Below are 24,560 nucleotides of genomic sequence, written 5' to 3'. Positions count from 1 at the left end.
CAGGGGAACCAGGTTAAAAGAAAATTAATAACAACCCACCTCTACTCCATCATGCCTTGTAAACCTTTTTATTTATTTATTAATTTTTTTTTTTTTTTTAGACAGCTATGTAGTTCAGGCTGGCCTTAAACTCACTGTGTACCCCAGGCTGGCCTCAAATTCACAGCGATCCTCCTGCCTCAGCCTCCCAAGTGCTGGGATTATAGGTGTGTACCACCACATCCAGCTCCTAGACTTTTTTGAAGAAATTCTTAGATATATAGGTGGATATGGGTAAAATTTAAGAGTCACTGAGTGGGATTTTATTTATGCCACATTTGTGTGCCAGAACCTCTGATAGTCCCTAGAGACACAACATAAGTTAGACGTACAGACCACTACACAGTAGCATGTTCTTAAGTGCTTCCTTATAGTGTAATACTGCCCAGGGAGGCTTCTTGAAGGAGATGCAATAGAATAGGACAGTGGTAGCAAGCCTATGGCACACGTGCCACAGCGGGCTGTTTGTTATCATTGAAAGCTCTAAAAGGTTCGCCATCATTAGAATAGGGCCCTAAAGGATGGGATGGTTTATAAAAAGCAGGAAGACTGGAGCTGGGGATTTAGCTCAGTGGCACCACACCTGCCTTGCAAGTGCAAGGTTCTGAGTTCAATCCCTGGTACAAAAAAAAAAAAAGAAGAAGACTAAGCTGGGCATGGTAGTGCATACCTGTAATGCCATAACTCAGAAGGCTGAGGCAGAAAGATCATGTGTTTAAGGCCAGCGTGGGCTATGTAGCAAGACCCTGTCTCAAAACAAAACAAAGCAAGAACTGTCCCAAGACAAAAATGATAGTTCAGGCCAGAGAACCAGGATCAACTAAACCTGCTTCCTGGTGCCTATTCTTGTTTTTAGTAGAAATATTCTGTTTTCATATATCTACTCACTCTCCTTTGAGTCTTAAACATCCTCAGTATATTAAATAGCTAGTACATCCTGTAGGCTGAGCCCTCTGTTAGGTGAAGGAGGGATGGCCCCTTACCCCCATGAGTCAAATTTACCTCTACTGAAATTTTTTCCTCTCAAGAATCTTGTAAACAACTAGATGCAGTAGTGCATGCAAGGGAAGACTGCAAGTTCGAGACTAGCCTCAACTACACAGCAAGTTTGTTTGTTTTTTGGTTTTTGGTTTTTTTTGGTACCAGGGATCGAACTCCTGTCCTTCTGCTTGCAAGGCAGGCGGCGGAACCACTGAGCTAAATCCCTGGCCCTACATAGCAAGTTTGAAAATAGCCTGATCTACATAGCAAAACTCTGTCTCAAAAAAAAAAAAAAAAAAAAAAACATGCAAACATGTCATTTGCTATTTATGAGACAGGATCTCTTAGCATTAAGTAAAATATGAAATAAATCAGATATAGAAGGATAAATATCTCATGATTTCTCTTATATGAGAAACCCTAAAATATAAATAAAGAGTGAAAAAAGAGATGGTAAGAAACAGGAGGTAGACTTTGTGGAGATGAGATCTGGGCAAAGGAGGACGGAGAAGGGCAGGTTGGGGGGAAGGTAAAGTAAAATGATCAAGATGTGATATGTATATGTATTAATTCACCAAGATGAGAATAAATAGTATACATTGCAAACATATACCAATTTTTTAAAAAGAGACAAGATCTCACTGTGTTACCTGGGCTGGCCCCAAACTCCTCGACTCAATCCTCCTGCCTCAGCTTCTTGAGTAGTTAGGACTACAGGCATGTGCCACCATGTCCAGATTGCTTGCTAATTTATTCAGTCCAATTTCATCCAAAAAATTATTTGAGATGGCTAGTAACCTCTGTTTATTAAGTGTCTGTACATACACCACGTAATTATTCCCATTTGTCTCACATATTCTGTACTGCAACCTATACAATGGGTGATTTTTTAAATATTTTATTTTATTTTATTTTATCCCATTTCCCCCTAAACCCCCTTCCCTCCCTATGTACAAAAGCTTTGTTTCTATTTTTTCCTTCTCTTTTCATTTTTTTTCATGTCCCTTCCTTCCTTTCTCCCACCCTCCTCCCTCATTCCCCTTCGCATTTGAACACTTTCTTCAGAATGGGTGATGTTAATCACACTTTATAGATAAAAAAGTTAATGCTGAACTCCATAATACCAACTAGTTGGGATCTGAGGCAGGAGGACTGCAAGCTCAAGGCCAACCTGGGCATCTTAGTGAGATCCTGTCTCAAACAAAATTTTTAAAAGGGCTGGGAGGGTCAGGAATTTAGCTCAATGGCATTGTGCCTGCCTCGAAAGCACAAGGTCCTGAGTTTGATCCCCAGTACCAAAAAAATGAAAAATAAAAGGGCTGGGAGTATAGGTCAGTGGTAGAACACTTGCCTAGCAAGCTTAGGCTCTGGGTTCATTCCCCAGTACTGCCCCCAAAAAAAGGCTTAGAGAGGGAAGGTAAGTCATGACTATGAAATTCACAAGTGACAGTAGAGATTTGAAACTAAGACTGACTAGTGCCAACGTATGTGCCCTTTCCAACACACCTTGCTGGTGGTACATATTTTATTATTTTACTTTCCAAGTAAAATAGCTTTAATAACTGTCATCAAATAGGTAAATAAGTGGACTCTCGTTTTGGTTTTTAATATAGGTAATTACTGAAGTAAATGGCAGCATGAAAATGCCCACCAGGACTCTCAGCTCCCAAGAATTCCTGAGCATGAGCATATAGTCTCTGAGAGTATTTCCACAGATGCATCCACAGCTATTAATAGATTAGATTTTGGTCCTCTGCTGTTAGAATAAAGTAAAAGAAATTGTACTTCCCTGAATATAGTTTCACTGACTCAAGTGAAATAACTGTTTGTTCAAAGTCTGATTGCTAGAGAGACCAGTGTGGAAACCTTGAGTGGTCTGTGGCCCTGGCTTTTAGTAAGAATGATATCTGTTGCTGTTCAGATCTCCAGACAATCACCAGGAATTCTCAAGCAGCTTTGACTTCTCATCAAGCAAGGAGTAGAAGCCAAGAGGTCACCACCCTCCCAGATGCTCAGGATACAGAGGCCATGCAAGAACGGAGCACAACTCCAGATGTGCCACTGGCAAGAGCTGCAGAGGAGGGCACAAATTCCCCACCTCCTCCTGCTCTTGAGGAGACTTCTAATGGAGGAGGAATGCTCCATGAGCCCCTGGGACACACAGTACCTGTTACAAGAATGCAGAGCAGTGAGGAAACTGAGGCGGGTCCTGCCTACAGTGATGAGGACTATGAAGAAGACATCATTGAGCCCAGGACCCTAAATGAGATCACCACTGTGACAGACAAAACTAGCCCTTGGTCCAGTTTCATGTCAGACACAAGTGAGGTCATCAGCCCTCAGCCTGACGAGGAGCAGAGAGGTCTCTCCTCTCTTTCTCCAGGACCTTCACCCAAAGAGAAGCTCAGGGGCAGAAGTACCTTTCTGTCCAGCCCAAAAATGGCTGTCAACTCCCTCCTACCTAGGCAGGGTGCTCCTAGCCTTGTTGCTTGTGAGGGTGGGGCCTCTAAGGTCAGGGTTGGAGAGCCTGCCTCAACCAACCCTAAGCCTAGCACACACCTTCCACACTCGGGAATCCAGCGGGCCAATACTTTTATTGGGTGGAATTCATCACGAGCTGATCAAGACAAGAAGCCAAAGCCAGAACCTCAGGTTGACAGTGAAGCTGCCTCCAGTGAGCTCAGTGACTCTGCTGATAGCACTGAGAAATTCTCTCAACATCTGGCCTCCCAAAGAAAAAGAGAAAACCATAAAAAGCCACCCAGGGAGCCCCCTAACATCAGGCAGAAGCAGGTGACAACTGAATCAGAGGTATCTGCAAGGCAGAGCCTCCTGTATCCTTTGATGTTTCCCCCAAGTGGCCCCTTAAGACATCTTCAGGCATTTTGGATGTTAATGTTAGATTAGCCAAATGCTTGAGCAGTGGCCACCCTCATGGAATGTATGTGGGACTTGGGGAGTCTTCCTTCAGAACACTCATCTACATGATAGGTGCTATAGGTCTAGTTGACACCAGCCCTCTGTAGGACACTTTGAACTAGGCTTACGTGTTGGTAGCACATTCATAAGCTTGTCTATCTGATTTATCCAATTCATCTAGAGCAGTGGTGGCGAACCTGTGGCATATGTGTTATTTTTCTTTTAAGACAAGATATTAATGTAAATTAATGTAAAACCTCAATATCCAGGTTTAATTGCAGTGTTGGCACTTTACAATTAATAAGTGGGTTTTAGATTGTATTTGGGCATTTGTCTGTAAAAGGTTTGCCATCACTCATCTAGGGGGTAGTTTGCCACGTGGAAGCAAGGCTTGGGGTTTCAGTTAAAATAGAAGTGGAAGGTATGGCTGGGGGTAAAAGTCTGTGGTAGAGAACTTGTCAGGCTTGTGTGAGGCCCTGGGTTCAACCCTCAGCATGGCAACAGCAACAACAACAACAAAGCCAGGTAGAGTGGCACATCTTTGTAATCCCAGCTACTCGGGAAACTGAAGTGGGAAGATTGCAGATTTGGGGCCAACCTGGGCAATTTAGCAAGATCCTGTCTCAAAAAACAACAGTTGGTGGGACTGGGCTTGGAGGTACACACCTGTAATCCCAGCCCTTGAGAGGCTGAGGCAGGAGGATCACAAGGAGTTGGAGGCCAGCCTAGGCTACATGGAATAGCAAGATAAGACCCTGTGTCAAAAAAAAAAAAGTGGATGAGGCTGTAGCTCAGTGGTGGAATCCTGAGTTCAGTCCACAGTACCCCACCCCCCAAAAAAAAGAGAAAATAAAAGTATAGACAGAGGGAGAAAGAAGAGCACTAGCATTGATGGAGCATTTACTATGTTCCATGCACTTCACACTTTTCATGTAGTCATCACAAGTCTTTCAAGGAGGTATCATTTATTTTGCATGTAAGGAAACTGAGGCTTAGCATTATAGTGACTTTCCTAAGACAAATTTTTTAAAAAAAAACAAGTGATGGGTACCTGGAGGGCAATGGGAATATCAAGAAGGGTGTACAAGTCCAGAGAGAGGCAAAAGATGGTACAGAGGCTGGTGAGGGAGATGGAGGGAGCTGCAGATTTCGAGGCTGGGGAAGGTATGTTGATGGGGATGAGTAGGAGTCAGCCAGAGACAGCTGGGGAGGAGGTGGGCCAGAGGCCTGTCCTAGCAGGGGAGTAGGGCCAGCATCTGCCAGGGTGTGGTAGAGAGAGACCCGCCAGGGTTTAGGGAAAGGTAAGATTAATGTCCACAGGGGGATTTCGAAAGGTTCTGCCTGTGTGCTGCTGCATGCCTGGCCTGAGTAATTTAGTAATTTAGTGAGACCGTATCTCAAAAAAAAAAAAAAAAGCCAGGCATGGAGTTGCATGCCTGTAATCTGAAGATCTTTGCAAGTTCAAGGCCAGCCTGGGCTCCATAGTGAGTTCAAGACCTGCCTGAACTACATAGCTAGACCCTGTCTCAACAAACAAACAAAAACTGAATAAATTTAAAGAATTTGAGGGAGGAGGCTGGGAATATAGCTCAGTATGAAGACCTGGGTTCAATCCCTAGCGCAAAAAATAATAATTTTTAAAAACAAGTGATGAAGCCAAGAAGTGGGCAGCCTTGAGATGGATTTTCCTGACCTCCAGAATGGTACTGTTGGTGGGAAGAAAGGGCCTCTGACATTCCCCTTTCCCTCCTTTGAAACACAGACTGGCATGTTATAGGAAAAGGACACTACTAGGGACCATAGGATCTTCACATCTGTACTGCCCAGCTGATCCAGACAGCTCACGGGGTGTTCCCACAAGCAAGAGGGATCTTGTGGCTGTTAGGTGAAGCGAGCCGCTTTACTGACTCAAGAATGTCCTCCACTGGATGCTAGTGGGGACCCACCTTTAACTCTTCTAGATCCAATATCTCATTTATGTGACTTCAGACTTAGGTTTTCTGAGCCTGTTTCTTCTCATGTAAGATTGAAGCAGTAATTCCTTACCCATGAGACTCTCAGTTCCCCAAAACAGCAACCTTATCTTTTTGTGTTCCCTTCACCTGGCATTGCACAGAGTAGGAGTCAGTAAATACAAATTAAACTGAACAATCTCAGTTTCACAAAAATATTGAGAAAATCAAATGGGTAAAAAAATTTATATACATCACACAGATGTGACTCCTGATACAGGTCAGAGAAAAGAAGTATGAGAGAATAAGCTCAGGAAAAAGCGTTACATGTAGGTAGCCTGGGGCTGAGGATTCAAAACAGATGACCTCTGGTGAAACTCTTCCCTGGCTTCGCTCATCCTGCTTCCTGATGTTGCTGCCCTCAGAATCAGTTTAGTTGTTTTCAAAATAGGGACTGCCACATGTGCCCAGGCCCCTAGAGTTAGGCCTTCCTAACTATTCTTTCAGAAAATAAATATAGCCAGGCTTTATGCTCAGTACTAAGAACAGATCTGAATCAGACTTTACCTCAAGTTCCTGTTACCTGGTAGGAGCCAATCAAGTAAACAGGTAGTTACAGTTTATTGTTCTAAGTCCTACGGTAAGAATGGGAGCAATGGTAGGAAGCTGCCATAACTCTACTTGGAATTACCCCAGTAAGAAAGACTTGAGAACTACACCTTCAAGATAAACAGGCATTATGTAGGCAGAGCCAAGGGTAGTTCTAGCCAGGGCAAACTCGGTGTGCAGGGGGCTGGCCAGGCAAAAGAGCCTGGCCCGTGAGCACCAATTTACTGCTGCTGGAGCCCAGGGCTAAGTAAAATGGTGAGAGAGGATACAGGCTCTGGATCTTAGCTTTTTAGACCCGGCCAAGATCCCTAGGCTCTATCCTACAAGCAAACATCAGTTTCTCCATCTATAAGATGGAAGCAAAAGTACTTATAGGGTTGCAAAAATTAATAATGCAAACTACCTAGCCCAGTTCCTGGTACACAGTGTTTGGCAAATGTTATCTGTTAAGAGTATGATGTTGGGCTGGGGATTTAGCTCAGTGGTTCCGGCGCCTGCCTTGTAAATGCAAGGTCCCGAGTTCAATCCCCAGTACCAAAAAAAAAGAGTATGATGTGGTCAGATTTATACATTAGGTCACCCATGTCCTTGTAGAAGCAGATTAGAACAGGGAGACTGGAAGCAAGACCACCCAAGGAACATGCACTAACAAGAGATGGAGAAAGTCTGACCTAAAGCTCAGAGTTCTGTATGAGGAGGAAGGGCAGGGGATGAGAAGGAGAGAAATACAAAGTATAATTTAGAAATTTCTGTCACAAGTTACTATCCTGGTGTTGTCATTTACCAGATAGGGAACAGCACATAAAGAGATGGGTTTGGGGGAAGATGCTGATTTCTATTTTAGACAAATGCCTACAGGACATCCAGGAGAAGATAAGGCCTGGCATTCTGGCATGGGATTGGATATAAAGGTGAACGTCTCTAGAAATTGAAAGAAATTGATGAGGGCAGCAGGAAGACCAGGGAAAGGTAGAACACACAGACGGAGCCCTGAGGGTCACTAGTATGTAAGAGGCAGGTAGAGCAAAGCAGAGCCACACAGTAGCTGAGCCAAGCAGAGAAACACTGAGGACATGGAGTTCAGCAGAGGCTGCCGGGAATTTCAGGTGTGGCTGGCACTCTGAAGTGAGGATGGGTCCAGAAGAAGGTAGACTGGCATGCGTCTCCTGGCTTGAGCATTAAGGGGGACCCTGCAGTGGTGGGAACAGATCAGACCTGGGTGGGTAAGGGGTCTGTTGGTGAAGATAGCCAGAACAGGGTGCTTTGCCCATAAGCTAGGGAGACAAGAGTAGCTGCTGTTTGTTAAGTGTTCATTGTATCAGCCACCATTCTAAGCACCTTACCTATATCAACTCAACCCTCCAAACTGTAGGTACTATTATATCTGTTTTAAAGATGAAAAGAATTGAGGCACCAAAAGCTTCCTGAAGTTACCCAGCTGGTACAGGACAGCCAAGTGTTATAACTAGAAGTGAATCTGAGGTTGGGCACAGTGGGTTTTAGGGAGAGGGCAGAATTGGGGTTTAGGAAAAATGGAAAAGTTGTACATTTTCATTAAAGAGAAAAAAGTTGGAGAGTTGTTCTGTTGGTACAGGACTGAAAACAGTCAGGAGGCAACAGGCTGAGGGGAGGTTCCATGGCACTTCCCAGCAATGCTGGTCCTTCCCCCACAGCATCAGCTGACTGCCAGAGGCCCAGCAATCAGAACAGCACCAGCAAAAGGCCCTGCCTCAACTGTGCTTGTGCAGAAAGTTTGAGTCAAAGTACTCTTTCCCTTCAGACCCTCCACTCCACCCCCAGCTCTCTACAGAAAAATCAGGCACTAAAAGCCAGGCGTGGTGGTACATGCCTATAATCCCAGCACTTGGGAGGTTGAGGCATGCGAGTTGCCACAAGTTCAAGGCCAGCCGGGGATACATAGTCCAAGGACAGCCTGAACTGCATAGTGAGACCCTGTCTCAAAAAAATCAGGGACTTGAACCAAAATTGGACATGAATGCATTTCATCCAAGTCAATAGCTCTACCTCAGACACCATGCTAAGTGACAGGAATAAGGCTAAAAAAAGATCATCTCTGCCCTCTTGGAGTTCAGGGTCAGGCATAGAAGAGCAATGATAAAATAGAAAACCAGTTGGTTGGGCCACCTGTGCCCTTCAGACAGCCCCTTAATTTCTGAATGTGATCAGAGAACAGTCAGGCAGACAGACCCTCCTTCAAGGCCAGGCACCTCTGTCCTGTGTAAGGCACTGCCCCTGGAGTGACCTTCCCACCTGCTCCCTGTCTCTCACCTCTTAACAACTCAGCTTTTCACCAGTGGGCCCTCTGCAAGGATCATGCAGCCCCTGATGCCTACCAGCCTTATTCCAGGATTGAGGGAGGTACCTGAAGGAAACCACACTCCCTACCACTGAGAAACATAAGGAATATTGAGGGACATACTAGTTGACAGTCACGACATACTAAGCATTCTCCTGTGTAGTAGACGGCTCTCAAATATGAGGAAGGAGGGTTCACTGTGGGCTAAAATTAGGAGAAGGCTTCCTGGAAAAGGTGAGATTTAAACTGATGCATAAAGCACAGACTGTGACTTGTTAGGAGTGCACAGCCTCTGCCAATAAGAGGAGGAAAACATAAATGGTGTGACTGAGGTCAGTGGAGATGCTGGTCTGACAATGGGGTAGACTTCTAGGTGTCTTTGTCCCTTAACTACCATTACAGCCCGGAGCCCATTGTTGTACCCAACTTCTTTTTGCCTCCCCAGCAGCTGGAGGCCTCCCTACGGATGCTCTCACTCTCTACAGCTGTGCCACCACCAGCCACAGCAGATCAGGTAAGAAAACAGCCAATGTAGGGTCATTCTGTTTCCCTAAAAGGATCTACACAGTGCAGAGCTGCCCTGGACCATCTTCCTAGAAAGACTCCAACAGCAGTCACTCCTTGCACTTCCACTGAGTATATTCTTGGGCAGGGAGCTCAGGAAAGATCAGCTGTGTGAGAGCAGAGCACTGTTGGCTAAAACTGACATGCTTGGGGGGAAAAAACAGCACAGGAGCATAAAAGCAAGAGTTAGCTAAGAAATGCATTTCCAAGTACTCTGGGAGCTCCAGCTAAGCAAAGGAAGGTACCAGTGGGGGACTCTGCAATAGGAGGTACATCTTCAGGGGACTGTGGCAGGTAAGTGAAGTCTGGATGAAGAGAAATCACTACAGCCTTACTCAAAAAATACTTCCACGAGGACATCTGTCTGGTGCCACCCTTGTTATTGATCCTTGTGGCCAAGGATTGTTGTTGCAAAACAACTTTTGTCGTTGTCCTCATTTTGCCTCTAAAAGTTTCCTTCTACCCCATCCCCTTGTAATATGCTCATGGTTTCCAAGGTACATGTGCCCCACATTGCAGTGCTTCCTACTTATTCTCAAATAAGATTATTCTTCAGAGACTATCTCTGTTAACTAGTTTGACACTAGAAAACAAAGTCTCCAAAAAAGTAAGAGAAAAATGTTTTCAAGAATTAGATGTTTTTAAAGCATTGAAATAGTTACCATGGGATAAGTCAGAACTTTGACTTCTTTACACTTAACAGTTGATTGGAGATTTCGTTGTCAATTATATTTGGCAGCATCACTGTAATCTCAGAGTTTGGGATCCCTTATGGTCTTAAAAATGGCCTCACTTTGAAAAATTTAAGACAGAAAAGTAGTCTCTTGTATTTATTCACATACTTACTATTTCTAATGTTTTCCATTCCTTCTTCACAACCTGATTTCTACTTTGGACCATTTCACAGAGTGTAGATCTACTGGTAATTGATTCTCTCAGCTTAATTGTCTGAAAATATCTATTTTGCCTTCACTTTTAAAAAATTCCCTCACTGGCTATAGAATTCTAAATTGTGTTTTCTTGTTATGTTCCATTTTTCTGATGAGACATAGACATCACTCTGCCTCACCTGAATACAAGCAATTGATTATGTCCAAAACTTAAACTTTGCTTACTGCCTCTACCACCTGCATTTCTTATTGCAGGAATTCAACCATCATCCATGTGGTTAATCCTGCAAGAGCATAACTATCATCTTTCACTCCTCCTCAGACTTCACAACCCGTAGCCAACCCATTACCAAGGCCTCTTAATTCTACCCCCAAATATGAATCCACTCACTTCTCAGTATTCCCTTACCCAGCCCTAGCTATCTCCCGAAGGACTATGTCTAACTAGTTTTACTCACAGCCACATTTTTCTACTATCCATTCTCTGTACTACAGCCTAGGTGAGCTTCTACTCTAATCAGACTTTCATCCTACTTTATCAGTGAAAAGAGACACACCTTCTGGTTAAAGTTTTTTTTGTTGTATTTTGGTTTTGTTTCTTTTGCAATACTGAGGATTGAGCCCAGGGAGTGCTGAGCTACTTTCCTAACTTTTTTTGGTGTTTTTGGTATGGGGGATCGAACTGGGGACCTTGTACTTTCAAGGCAGGGAGCAAAACCACTGAGCTAAATCCCTGCCCCAATTTTTCTCTTTTGAGAGAGTGATTCATTAAATTGCTCAGGCTGGCCTTGAATTTATGATCCTCCTGCCTCAGCCTCCAGAGTAGTTAGGTTCATGAGCCTGTGCTACCATACCCAGCTATATTCAAAGTGTCTTGTCCCTACTTCGCCCCTGCTTCTAGCTATGGCTGCTAAGCTTGCTGCTGCATTTAGCACCAAGGACGGCCTCGTCACTGCAGGAGGAGAGGACCCTGGGATCAGGCCCATGGGAAGGCAGACAACCAAGGGGGTGAAAGGCAACTGAGGCAAGCAGCTGTGTTGAGTCCTCACTCTGTCTGAGGCAGCAGTCCACAAGGCACTGTTTACTTTCAGTTTTCGGCTCTTGAGATTTGTTTGCAGCTCCTGAGTCAGTGTTTCCATCACTTAAGGGAACTACTTTGGAAAAAAATAAAACATCAGCCCTAATCCCAGGCCAGAGGCTCACTGTGGGGAGAAAAGGGGAAAACAGTGGAGTGGGGAGAGCTTGGCCTGGCCTAGCACTGAGCACACCTTGGGGAGGTGCTGTATCCCAGTTCTACTCAGGACTTTTCGGGCCTTCCTGCCACAGTGAGAACAGCAAGGCTTCATTTTGCTCTGGTGTCTGCAGCCAATGTCAGCTCCAGCGTAGCCCCTGTGTTTTGCAAGATGTTTTACCTGGCCTGAGCCTTAATATCTGAATTACCTTTGGCCCTCACAGTAGCCCTGATTAAGAAGACCAGACCGGGCTGGAGATTTAGCTCAGTGGTTCCGCCGCCTGCCTCACAAGTGCGGGGTCCTGAGTTCGATCTCCGGTACCAAAAAAAAGAAGATCAGATAGAAGTTCTTAGCTCCACTTAGCAGCAAAGACACTGAGGCCCAGAAATAGAAAGTGTCTTTGTTTGAGTGAGTGAGAAGGTTGGACTGGGCCAGAGACCAGTGATTCCTCTACTCCTTCCCACTGCCTCTCCCCAGAAAGGCCCTGGGATACCTTGAAGCAAGGGTAAGGGAATTGGGGACACCTGTACCCACCACCCCCTGGGAACATGTGGCCTGTTCACAGGGATCACCTGGGTGAAGTGGAGGAAACCCAGAACATGCGCTGGGATCAGATCACATTCAGACCTTTGGAGAAGAGGCTGGATCACAGGGACCTGGCCAGAGAGGAAGCCACAGACCAGGCTAAGTGTGTGATTGGCAGACACCTCCTCCACATTATCTGCTCATCCTGCTCCCCATTTTCAGAGCAGGAAACCAAGACCCAGAGAGATTGTAAGGCACTTTGCAAAGAAGTGGTAGAGCCAGGAGGTTTAGAGCTAACTCTCCAGTCAGGGTTAGCCTCTTTATTTGGGGAGCCCCAGGAAGCCCCCACATTATCATTTTCCTTCTGTTCCTCCCACGTGCTTATTTTCTCCCCAGGAGAGGCTCACCTTTGCCATTGAGGGCTCTTCTAAGACACATGTATTGCTGGGAAGGCCTACCATGTTTGTGGCATGGGCATCCAAGTCCCCAGAAAAGAGCAGGTCCTCATGTCTCTCTCTCTGTCTCTCTCTATCACACACACACACGCACACACCCACACACGCACACCACACACCTATCCCTGTCCTTTACAGATCAGCTCATTGAGGTCCAAGAGGAATAGATAACTCCTCCTCAACCACTTGGGAACTACCCTCAGTACCCCTTTCTAAGTTTGTCTTCATGCAGGGCATGGTGGCACATGCCTGTAATGTCATTTCTCTGGAGGCTAAGGCAGGAGGATTGCTGTGAGTTGGAGGCCAGTCTGAACTACACAATGAGACCCTGTCTCAAAAAATAAAAATAAGTCTGTCTTGTACTGCCTGCATTCCCTCAATCCAGGCTCACTGCTTTGCCAGCAAAGAATACTTTTTTTTTTTTCTTTTTTGGTACCAGGGATCAAACTTGGGACCTTGCGCTTGCGAGGCAGGCGCTGGAACCACTGAGCTAAATCCCCAGCCCTTTTGCCAGCAAAGAAATTCCACCTTTGCTCAAACCAACCCTCACCTGGGATACTTTCTCCCATTTTTTCATGTTCAAACTCTGCCTTCATGTTTTTTCAAAGTATCCTTCCAGGAACTGCACCCCATGTATGACACCCACCAACTAGACTCCAGGGCCGTGCACCCCCTGCAGCTCTACAGCCCTGCTTCCATGTGGCCTCCTCCTTCCTCCCCAGGAAGGCTGATGGCTCCTGCAAAGCACACACTGTGCTGACCATTTTCTTGTGCCTGCCACACTGCTGGAGTATGGAAGTATTTCAGAGGAGCAATTAGTACATTTGAAGGTATCCCTGCTCTAGGCAATTTGCCCTCTTTTCAGCCCTTCTAGGGTCATGTGTTTTAAGGTAGTAACCCTGAAGAACATCTTTACTATTTCAAGATGTTCCTTAAACTGTTTAAAGGTTAACAGAAGCCATATATTGCTGAGTGAGTGTGTGTTGCTTCCACACCCCTGCCCTGCCCTGTACTTAGAGCCAAGTCCTGACCCTGTCATGCCGCCCGGTCTGGGCCATACAGATATGGATGTGGGTGCTGGAAGGTTGACTGAACCAGGTGTATGGATTCAGCTCTGGGGCAGATATGGGCCCAGCCAACAGCTACAGGCCATGCTCATGCTTTTCCCCTAATGAGTGGCCTCACCCCCACCCAGCTCTGTTGAAACCCTGCCTATCTTGGATCCCAGCTTTGAGTGACGCCTCCCCAGACCTTCCAAGCTTACTAGTTGCTCCTTTTCCAGTGTTCCCAAGCTTCAAGCCTTCCTTTGTGACTGTTGGGTAGGTCAGTGGCTGTCTCTCCTCTAGCCTGAGCAGCCCCATGAGGACAGGAACCATGTCTACCTGTTGTTCATAGGAGTTGATCAAATTGAGTAGATCTTAGGCTTCTAAAAGTTTTGTTGAATCACCAGCATCATTCTTCCATGGTGATTGCATGAGCTGAGGTAGTTGGCCCTTCCAGCTTTGGAGATGAGACCCACCAAGTCTCTCCAAAATAGAGAATGCTTCTGTTCTGACAGATGAGGAAACAAAGACCTAGTTGTAGGATTTGAGATAGAAAACCAAACTTCTAGGTCTGTTTTTGTCATCTGGCTTTTAAAACAAAAATTCCCCTGCTTCCCTTTTGATATAGTAGAGATAGAAATGGAAAGTAAGTTACAGCTGGTGACCCAGAAGATCCATCTACACTATAGATAGAGGACTGGAATTCGACTTTTGCCACCTCTAAACCCCAAGTAGCTCAGGAAACACCCACCTTGGACCGTGCAGGCACAGAGGAGCTTATAGAAGCTTAATGTGCTAGAGACCCTGAGAGGATTTGATTTCACTAAAGGCCTGGAACATGGTAAGGCAAACAACCACTGGTTCTAGGAATGAATGAGATGTTTTCTGCAAGAGGCGGTCTCCTCCCACCTGATTTAAGCCTCTGATCACCATGGCATGTTCCTACCCATTCACTGGTCTAAAGCTGCCAAGCTCCCATGTCGGACCTGGCCCAGCTGGAGTTGCATGCATTGGAGCCAGGTCATGCCCTGCAGAAGTGTCCAGTGTGGAGGGGAGGACAGCAGCATGAGCTCCTCACTGGCATCCCCTGGCTGAGGTGTTATGCCAGGCAGCTGCTCCCCAGATTTTGGAAGGAAGAAGTAAAAACCAGCAAAGGGTGATTTCCTTCTTCCCTCAGCCTAGGCCTGCCTAAAAGAGAGCTGTGTCTTCTAACTCTGCTATGTGGCTCAGCACTAGTACCACTTGCTCTTGGCTATAAGGAAAGCCAACATGTGGGCAGACAGTGCTGAGTCCCTGCTCAGCTTGTACTCACTCCCTTAGTGTTTAGAATTCTTTACTGTCGGGGTACCTTTTTCAGGAGGGAGACTGACAGCCAAGCAATAGAACAGTGCTACCCAATCCCTATTCCCCTCATCTCAATTCTGGCTGCTATTCTAATTCTTTGGGTAGATGCCTGTCTCTAGTGATGAGCTCTGAAGGTAGGAACTGAGTCCTGTTCATTTCTGTCTCCCTTTTACAGTAGACATTAAAAAGACAAAAGAAATGAAGGAAAGAAGAGATTTCTGAAGTTACTGATCTCAGAACCAAGTTTATTTAGCCAGGCCTCAGTTTCCCATTAGCAGAACTTTAGGTGATAAGGGGAAATGGTCCCAAACTCTAGTCTATACCACGCTGATGTTTTCAGTGCCTGGGAGCAGTGCAGTGTGTTCTCAGTGCTTCATCAGCTGGAGAAGATCTCTGCTCACGGGATTTGGGAATAAACAAGAGATCTATCCATAGGGCAGCTGCATGCTGTGAAGTCAGCCGAGTTTGCCTATGGCAGCTACTTCCATCTCCTTTCATGCCTCTTCTCCAGGACCTTTTCATGCTTCTCAGCCAGCTGCCCAGGATGGATTTACTGTGTGGCCTTGAGCTCCTTCAGTACAGAAACTTGACCTGTAGTACACCAAAATGGAAGGGGGGGGTGGTTTGTTGTTTTGTTTTGGGGTGGTTTTTTTTGCAGTATAGGGGGATCGAACTCAAGACCTTGTGCTTGCAAGGCAGGCACAGTGCCACTGAGCTACATCCCTGGCCATGGGGGTTTTTTGATAACAGGGTAATGGGTGTGTGCTCTGTATCACCTGGAAGCTCCAGGAGCTCAGAGGGACAAACAGTATATTATTCGCCAGCATCTTCCCCACCAGAGTTAGATACAGTCACAGGATCACACATGGGAAAGTTCCAACTGAGAACAGTGATTTGTCTAAAAGAATACAGCAAGAGAAGGGATGAGTCTTCAAACTTCTACTAGAGGTGTCAGCCCCCTGCTCCAGAGGCACAGGAAATATGAGTCAGGGTCCCCATCTCAGCTCTGTCACTCAGAGCTGCAGGACCTTGAGTTTATTCCACTTGAACTGTGGATTCCTCATCCACAATAATGAGAAAATGATGTACCCACCTTGTGGAGTTGAGGTGAGGGTTTGACAAAATACGATGTATGAAGTGCTTTGTGAACCAATCAGCTCTACATGAATGTTAGCCAAAGGGCCAGAACATGAGTCACATTCTCGGGGCTAACCTAGCTGACTTCTTCTCCAGGACAAAAATGAAGCCACCAGAGGAGCCTTCTCCCAGAGGCCTTGTCGCCCCAGACCTCACTCACTCCCTCCCAACCTGCCTGAGGAAGAAACTCACAGAATCGCTCGGATATTTTCTTCTCAGTACTCCAAGACAGACTGATGGAGCCTGAGGGACTTAGGGAAGGGGCCACCTGACCACCCTCCCTCAGCCCTGTCGGACATGCAGGAGGCACTAGGCCCACTTCCTTAGGGCTGTCACAGCCTGAAACCACCACCAGCCACCTAGTCCTTGAGTACCTTGAGACCCACTCAGCATGGCCCTGAGGAATGTTCCTCCTGCCAGGACTCCAGTTTTTTCCTTCTGTGGTGAGGCAAAGGATTCTGAGTGACCCCGCTGCTCAGGGGTCACGCAGGCATCTTCCAGCAGAGAAACTTCCTAGTGTCCTCAACACAGCCAACTACTCATCTGAGCCCACCCTCTGCCTGCCATCTTTGCCTTAAAGGTTGGAGCCTGACCAGGGTTGTAGGCAGGTGTAGGTTGTGTGCATCATCCATAGCCAAGGAAAGATTAGAGCCATCACCAGTTCATTTGCTTGGGAATAAGGGTATTTTATAGACAGGAACTTTTTTATGTTATGTTGGATTAATAGGAGAGGAGGGAGACATCGCCTCCTTTAAATTGTTTATCTGATTGTATGAAATTCTAACCATGCTCTTAACTTATTGTCTTTACCCAGCTTTGATGGTCTTTGTTTCTGCCTTTAAATAAAATTCTATTGGTATTTGTATTCGTTTTCAAGTGTTTCCTGGGGTGACCAAAGGAGTTTGTTCTTGCTCAAACTGCAGAGAGAAAGCTCAGCAACCACTCAGACCCCAGAGAAGCTCACCTGGAACAGGACCAGGGTCACCATGAGACTTTTGAGCTCCCCCAAATATGTGAATATCAGATTGGTCCAGATTAAAGACATGCTAGTATTTCCTTTATACTGGTTCTTTTCTTTTTTTCCTTTTTTCTGTATTTCTTTTCCTTTGCTGGTTCTTGACATCGGTCGGCAAAAGTAGAAGAGTAGGGCCGGGGTTTAGCTCAGTGGTTCTGGCGCCTGCCTCACAAACGCAAGGTCCCGAGTTCAATCCCCGGTACCAAAAACCAAACAAAAGTAGAAGAGTCTCCTGGAACATTTCCCTCCAATCCCCCCTTTAGGGAGGCTGGGCTGATTAGCTCTTTCAAGACCACAGCCACCTAAGCAGCTACCATAGACAAGGCATGTGGGGAAGTTATGGAAAACCAATGGGCAGAGTGTGCAGTGCGACTGGACAACAAGGCTGGAAGGAACCTGCCATGGAGGGTTCTGCTTTTCACCCCACACACGTTATTTCACTTGGTCCTCAAAACAACTCCATAACCTGGAAAATAAGACACCCTTTAATGGTTGAACTGAATCTCAACAAAGTTGAATGTTTTGCCTCTGTTTACGTAGCTAGGAAATGAATCATAACACAAGACATCCCCAAAGATGTCACAAGGCTCAGTGTCCAATACAGGGCACAGCCAGTTAAGTGCTCAGGATTTGGGGGTGGGGCTGAAGGGTGCGGATCGGGTGAGGGCTGCAGCAGACTGGGACTGGACCGAGGAAATGGGTCAACTGTGGGCAGCTACAGAGAGAATCAGGAGGGTGCCCTGGGCCATATGCTGCTGGGGGTAGAGAAGAGACACCAACCTGTCTCATCAGTGAAGCTCAGATACTGTTGGAAGCCCGAGACATCTGTGAAAGCGCTTTGCCCACGCTTGGCACAGGAAATGTCAGTCCTGCCCACTCTTCAGGTCCTGGAGCAAACTAGTAGGGGCAAGTATGCTGGGCCTGCATGGGTGCAGAGATGTAAGAGCCCCAGGGAGGGAGCTAGTGCTCCCTTTACTGGTCACATTCCCTCAGCCTGACCTGGCATCTGTTTATCTCAGCTCCCAGAGCCTGCCACCCCTCCCAGCACCAGAGACCAGCCTTCCTCAGACCTCCCTCTCAGGCCAGAGCTTCCAAGCTCTGGGCTCCACCTCTCTTGGGGCACAAGGAACTTCCAGAGCAGCCTGAGGGGTAAACCCTCAGGTGAAGAATATTCTTTCCAAATCCTACTTCTGTAAATAACCTATGGGGTCAAGTGAGGATAAGGCCACAGGCAGGAGGACATGGGCTGCTCCTACCCCAGGCTGAGGGCAGCCTCTGATGACACAAGAATACCCTTGGATCTGCAACTCACTGCCTACACTTACAAAGAGTGTAATATTTATCAGTATCTCATCCTCGGAGGTTGGATCTCTCCCAGTGGTAGCTTTAAGGTGACATGACATGCCAAGTCTGGGAGCATGAGTTAGGGTGTGTTTGTCCTCACCACCAGAACCAGCCAGTGTTCCCTGACTTCCTTTTGAACACATCCTCCGAAGGAATCTAAAAATAGGTGTTTCAGGAGGCTGGTTGCATCCCAGCCCACAGCAGCCAAACTTGGAGCTTCTAGCAGGGGCTGGGCTCTGGAGACAGAGCCAAGGAAGACAAACCTGCCCTCAGGAAGCTCGTAGGCAGGTCAAGTAAGCTGATTCCTCCCTCTCCCTGGGTTTCTCTGGGGTGGTCTGGCCCCTGGTTTGGTTCCTACTTTCATCCCTCCTTCACAGAGCCTCTGCAAATCCCCCAGCTCTAAGCTAGTATTTCCAGGTGGATTCTAGAGCCCTTTTCTTTCTGAGCCCTCCAATCTCAGCAGCCCTAAAAGCCACTTCCCTTTACCACTAATGCAACTCCTGTTCTGCTGTTAATTGAGGGCAGAGCCTGTCCAAGCAAGAGGAGAGATTCAGCCCAGGCTTTGCACTGCTGTGTCTGGACTTTGGACCACACACCTGGTGCCCAGGGCTCAGTGCCCTAGTCCAGAAATGGCTGCTGCCTACTCTTGTGCCCCACCCAGTTAACTCCTCCTTCCCTCCCTTCTTTCTCTTCCCCTCCTAATTCCGCCTTGTCTCCCCTCCCCCACCCTACATGACCTGGATCCCAAGTTCAATATGCCCAATCCTTACCCTCAGTGCTTGTGGATAGAGCCTCCAGTACCTGGAGGGGACCCTTCCCACCCTTCCCCAGCTCCCTTTGGCCCCAGCAAGAACATACTAAAGCCTCTAAGTGACAGGTCATAGAGAACATAGATCACAGCAGATAGGCCCCAAAATGTGTTATAGTTTACAGGCTAAGTTCAGCCCCTGCCATGAACTAGCTATATGACTTTGATAAGTCATTGTCCTCTCTGAGATTCAGTTTTCTCATCTGTAAAATAAATATTAAAATATGATGATCCTCCATAGTAAAAAGAAGTGAAATATTGATACTACGCTACAACACGGATGAGCTTTGAAAACACAACCCTATATTAAGCGAAAGAATCCAGTCACCACAAAGAAGCATTTCCTGTATAATTCTATTTACATGAAATGTCCAGAATGGACAAATATAGAGTCAGAAAGCAGGTTAGTAGTTGCCTGGGGCTAGAGAGGGGGAAGGGAAATGACTGCTAAGGTGTATGAAGGTTTTTTTTGAGAGTGATGAAAATGTTCTAAAATAGATTGTGGTGACAATTCTACAACTGAATAAACTTTTTTTTTCCAGTACCAGGGATTGAACTCAGGACCTTGTACTTTTGAGGGACACACGTTGCCACTGAGCTAAATCCCCAGCCCGACTCTGAATAAACTAAAAACCATTTAAATTGTGTACTTAAAATAGGTAAATTAAACCAGGCATGATGGCTCACACCTGTAATCCCAGCACTAGGAAGGCTGAGGCTAAAGGACTGCCACGAGTTCAAGGCCAGCTTGGGCTACATAGTGAGTTCAAGGTCAGCCTGGACTACATAGTGAGACCTTGCCTCAGAAAAAAAAAGTGTTGGGGATATAGCTTGGCAGCACTGCACCTGCCTCGCAAGCATAAGGTCCTGAGTTTGATCCTCGGTACCAGAAAAAAAGTGTCATGCCTGGCCTGAATGAGACCTCTGCAAGCAAATAGGCTGCTCTCTGCAAACAACAGGCTGCTAGGACAGATGGCCATAAAGAAAATTCAGGACAGAGTATACAATCTCCCTAGTGCAGAAAAGTCCAATGAGTCCCTATACACCTGCACTGACCACCCTTGGACCTTCAGTCATAAACATTCCTTATGATCATAGCCCTTTTCCAAACCCTATATTAACCTAATTCCCCTCCCAGATAGCTGCCGATATCTCTCTCTCTCTCTGTCTCTCTCTCTCTCTCTCACTCACTCACTCTCTGTCAGCCCAGGCACTCACAGATATAATAAATTTGGATTTTCCCAGCTAGCTTCTGAAATCTGCCCTGGATTTCAGTCTCTGTTCACACCTGGACAGGAATAAAGCTTTTCTCACAAAGCCTGTCTGAGTGGCCTCATATATGCCATTTATATTTTTAAAAATGTAAGTTATATCTTAATAAATCTGTTATTTAAAAAATTTTGGAATCCTAATAGGACTTCATAGGGATGTAAAATAGAAATAATATATATGAAATATCTAGCATAGGGCTGAGGATGTAGCTCAGTAGTAGAGTGCTTACCTATCATCTGTGAAGACTTAGATTTAATCCCTAGAACCACCAAAAATAAATTTATCTTGCACTTAATAGGCACCAAGAAGTGATGGTTATTATCATGGCTGTTATTAAGAGGAGAGCCCTGCCCAGTCTATCATGGAAGGCTGGCCTATCAAAGGTGATGTGTCCACACACACACCTCCCTCCATACACCCTTGTCAGTGAAGTAGCTCTTCTTTACCAGCTAGAAGGAGCAATATTAAAGTCAAGGGAGCTGAACCAGATTTGGAACTTACTGACCACACCCCTCCCTGCCCCTCACTAGCCTGCCTCTCTCCTCAAGTGATCAGACTGTCAACGAGCTTCTCTAGGATCAGCTTTCAGGTCAACTGGCATATAAGATGGGTGCCAGGCCAGAGGCAGGCAGCAGAGACAACGGTGAATGGCAAGGAGGGGCCATAGATCTTTGCTGCTGCTCCCTGAGATGGAACCCTAGAGAGCCCCTGTGCTGCACCACCCTGGCTAGACACAGGTAAGACCCAATCCCCTCCCCCAACCCTCGCACGCTCTCTCTTTCTCCCTTCTACCTGTTCTACCTTTCATGGAGGCTTATAGAGGTAGCCAGGAGTCAGCAGGGACCACTAGCCACAGCTGAGAGACCTGAGAGAACTAAACCCCAGGCCCCACCTTGTCAAAATGAGGAAACTGCAACCCTGGTGAGGGCCTTGAATGCCACACCTATGTCACTCACTCAGGACTCACATTTGCCCAGCTGGCTGCCTCTGGGGGGATTTTGCAATTCTTCACAAATATGAAGTGACTTCTTCCTTTGGCACAGAAATATTGGGATTCCACCACAAAGCCCTTCCTGGGTGTGATGGCTCATACCTGTAATCCCAGCACTTGGAAGGATAAGGCAGGAGGATCTCCATGAGTTCCAGGCCAACCTGGGCTACATAGTGAGACCCTGTTTCAAAAAACAAAAAACAAATCAAAAAAAGCCCTTCCCCAGGTGTGTCCTGGGGCCCTTTTCTTTTTTTTGATACCGGGGATTGAACTTGGGACCTTGCACTTGCGAGGCAGGTGCCAGAAGCACTGAGCTAAATCCCTGGCCCGTGGGGCCCTTTTCTCTTCTTTTTTCGTACCAGGGATCAACTCGGGACCTTCCGCCTGCGTCAGAACCACTGAGCTAAATCCCCGGCCCCGCCCTTTTCTTGAGTAGGGATGTTGAGGCCACCTCTGGCTTGAGGCCTGGCCCATGTTGTGTGTTAGAGGTTTAAGGAGCCAATGGTCATACTGCCTAGGTGGATTCCTCAATGGAAATGCTGTGGAGGCCTTGTCAGGGAGGGTGAAGTTGAGGTTGGGAAGGCAACATGGTTGGATGTCTCAGGGCGGGGTCCTCAGACTTCTGCTCAGAGGTACCAAGAGGACTTTGTTTGTAATGCAGACTCCTGGGCTCCACCCAAGATGTGAATCAGGATCTCTGGGGCTGAGGACCAAGATATTCTCTCTAAATAAGCAGTTCAAGGGATCCTGAGTGCTCCCTGAGGTCTGAGCCTCGGGACAGTGGAATGGGCACTGGTTTTCTGACAGACCTTAGTGCCAATCCCAATTCCATCATTTCAGCTGCATGACTGGATAAAGCCCTTGAACTCAGGGGCTGGGACACCCCATCTTCAGGTGCCCAGCAGAGCTGCAGGGATAAGGATTCTGCTCTCAACTTCCTCTTCCAGTCAGAGGCAAAGGTCTGCTGACTGCCAGGGCCCTTCTAGTGATGGTCCAAGAGGTTAGGGAGCAGGCCTGTGCCTGCCATTACAGCCTCATCCACCAGTCCCAGTGTGGGTTTTCACCTACGACTGTGTTCCTCCATTACGTTTCTGACAGATGGACTGCCCCAACTTCATCCTGGCTGCTGCTCCACACCTCTTGCTAGCACTATTCCAGCAGCCTCCTTTCATCTTTCCCTTCTAGCCCATCCTCCACATCGGCTTCAGCAGGCTCTGAACACAGATCTGACCATGTCATCCCCTTCCCTAAAAATTGCCACACACTTCCCATTATCCAGTAGATCAAGTCTCACCTTGGCATTCAAAGTCCTCTACCGAAGAACCTGGGTTCATCTCTGATCTCATTCCCCATCTCCTCGCTTCAGCAGGTAGAGCTCTTTGGTCAGCCTGTACTGGGCTTCAGAAAAGCAGCATAAATAGATCCTTACATACTTTGGGAGCTCCCCATCTAGAGAGGAAACTTACATATAATGAGCCACTTCTACAAGAAGGTGTGGGTCAAAGGCAGCTGGGGACACAGTAAATGCCAAAAGGAAGCTCTTTGGCCAAGGTACAAAAGGTCCCCCAAGGACATAGCCCCAGGCTCAGAAGGAGGCAAAGCGTGAAGAAGGCCCTGCAGGGCCTGGCTGGACCCAAGCATTTTACAAAGTGAAATAAAAACACCTAATTTATTAGCACCTAAGTGGCCCTCAAAGATTTTGATGAAGAGACCAGCAAGAGACACTAGAGGACACAACACCGAAGCACCACCCCAACTCTGAGACTCAGAGCCTGGAGTTCATGGTGCCCCGTCTCCTGCAGCCCCACTCACCTCAGAGCTCCAGGGAAGGGCAGAGGAAGTGCCAGGGCTGGGAGAGAGAGGCCACCACGATGCCATGGAGAGTCAGCTGCTCTTGGTGCATTCCAGTCCCAGGCAGCAGCCAAAACCTCCCTGCTGGGAAGGAGCCCAGGCCTGGCTGGTCTCTGTGGGACAAAGGGCAGTGGGGAAGGAGCAGGTGGAGGAGATTTCTCCCAGGGCGCCTACAATGCCATCTCTTCAGCTGGGTCAGCTCTGAGATCTCCACCACGCTCCTAAAGAGCATGACCCTTCTTGGGCTCTGCTCCTCTCAGGGAGCAACTCCGACAAGCAAGGAGACAGGCTGAGCGAAGAGCCCAGGAGAGGCCAAGGTCTGACTGTGTCCACCTGCACAGCTCTCAGCCACTCTGGGCCCATCTGCCAAGTAGGGCAGAGATACTCACCCTGCCATTCTCACCAGGCTGTGGCTCCGCGCTTGACACTGAAGTCCCTATAGGTGGGTTTTGGATATCGCTTTATTAACTGCAAAGGGCTTTGAATGCCTCAATAAAAGGAAAGACTGAGAAGCTATAATTACTACTTCATTTGGGGCTCTGGGGCCCCTGGTGAAGACAGCCTTGTTGCCTGGCCATCAGAGAACAGGGTTGGGATTCCATGACCCCAGTTTCTGTCCATCTTTTTCTTTTGGTTTTGGCTTTTACTTTTGTTTTTGAGCCAGGTCTCACTTTCTTGCCCAGGATGGTCTCTGGCTTCTGGTCGCAAGTGTTGCTCTTGCCTCAGCCTCCTGAGTAGCTGAGACCACAGGTGCCCAGCCCTTCCCATCTTGCACCTCTATTTTCTTATCTATAAACTGGATTTAAATGCTGCCCTGCCATCTTTCCGGGGTGTTTCAAACCCAGAACAGCAGAGTGAGCCCAGGCTTTGACACCCAGGAACAAGCTCATGTCTCTGAGCCGCAGTTTGCTCATCCAAAAGTAGAAGAAAATGTCAAACGTGATGGCACACACCTGCAATTCTAGCACTGCGGAGGCTGAGGCAAGAGGATCACCAAAAGTTTGAGACAACCCTGGGATACTTAGTAAATTTAAGGCAAGCCTGAACTACATAGCAAGATCCTGTCTCCAAAAAAACAAACAGCAGAGGAAAGGAATAGCTACCTCTTGGGAAAGTTGTGAGAATTAAACAGGAGTACATGTGGAAAACTCCCATTGCAGGGCCTCATAGTCCTGTAGCCATACCTCTCTCCTGTCCCAAGCTTCACCCAAGCTCTGGTCTTTTGCACAAAGTCAGGCCTTTGCCTCCACTGAGACACCTTCCCACATCTCA

At 47.0% G+C, this 24,560-nt stretch overlaps 1 protein-coding gene and 1 long non-coding RNA gene across 10 annotated transcripts in view; one reads left to right on the top strand and one right to left on the bottom strand.

Annotated features, from left to right (window-relative positions):
• C2cd3 (C2 domain containing 3 centriole elongation regulator) overlaps positions 1-16,872 on the top strand; it is a 136,344-nt gene extending 119,472 nt beyond the window's left edge. For 5 of the 8 annotated variants that reach the window (XM_087211321.1, XM_087211322.1, XM_021243316.2 and 2 more), the window contains 3 exons: positions 2,942-3,854; positions 9,220-9,331; positions 16,104-16,872. In XM_087211321.1, coding sequence (XP_087067447.1) covers positions 2,942-3,854; positions 9,220-9,331; positions 16,104-16,244 — 1,166 coding nt within the window. In that variant the 3' untranslated portion in view covers positions 16,245-16,872. The other 3 variants (XM_087211326.1, XM_021243320.2, XM_021243321.2) reach the window with 2 other exon arrangements.
• Positions 15,095-23,571, bottom strand: LOC106007665 (uncharacterized). 2 transcript variants are annotated; one of them, XR_015451350.1, is made up of 5 exons: positions 23,250-23,571; positions 22,732-22,835; positions 21,540-21,618; positions 16,972-17,943; positions 15,095-15,461 (listed from the first exon to the last, which is right to left on the bottom strand). It is a non-coding gene; the product is annotated as an uncharacterized LOC106007665 (long non-coding RNA). The 2 variants fall into 2 exon arrangements; XR_015451349.1 differs by lacking the exon at positions 23,250-23,571 and having other exon boundaries at positions 22,732-23,205.
• Between the last annotated feature and the right edge of the window lie 989 nt (positions 23,572-24,560).

This window comes from Heterocephalus glaber, unplaced genomic scaffold (genome assembly GCF_053883595.1).
Source record: "Heterocephalus glaber isolate CG9 unplaced genomic scaffold, H.glaber_assembly_v1.0 deba00001428, whole genome shotgun sequence".
Lineage (NCBI taxonomy): Eukaryota > Metazoa > Chordata > Mammalia > Rodentia > Bathyergidae > Heterocephalus > Heterocephalus glaber.
Note: the sequence above shows the minus strand (reverse complement) of the source record. Positions and strands in the feature narration are given on the sequence as shown.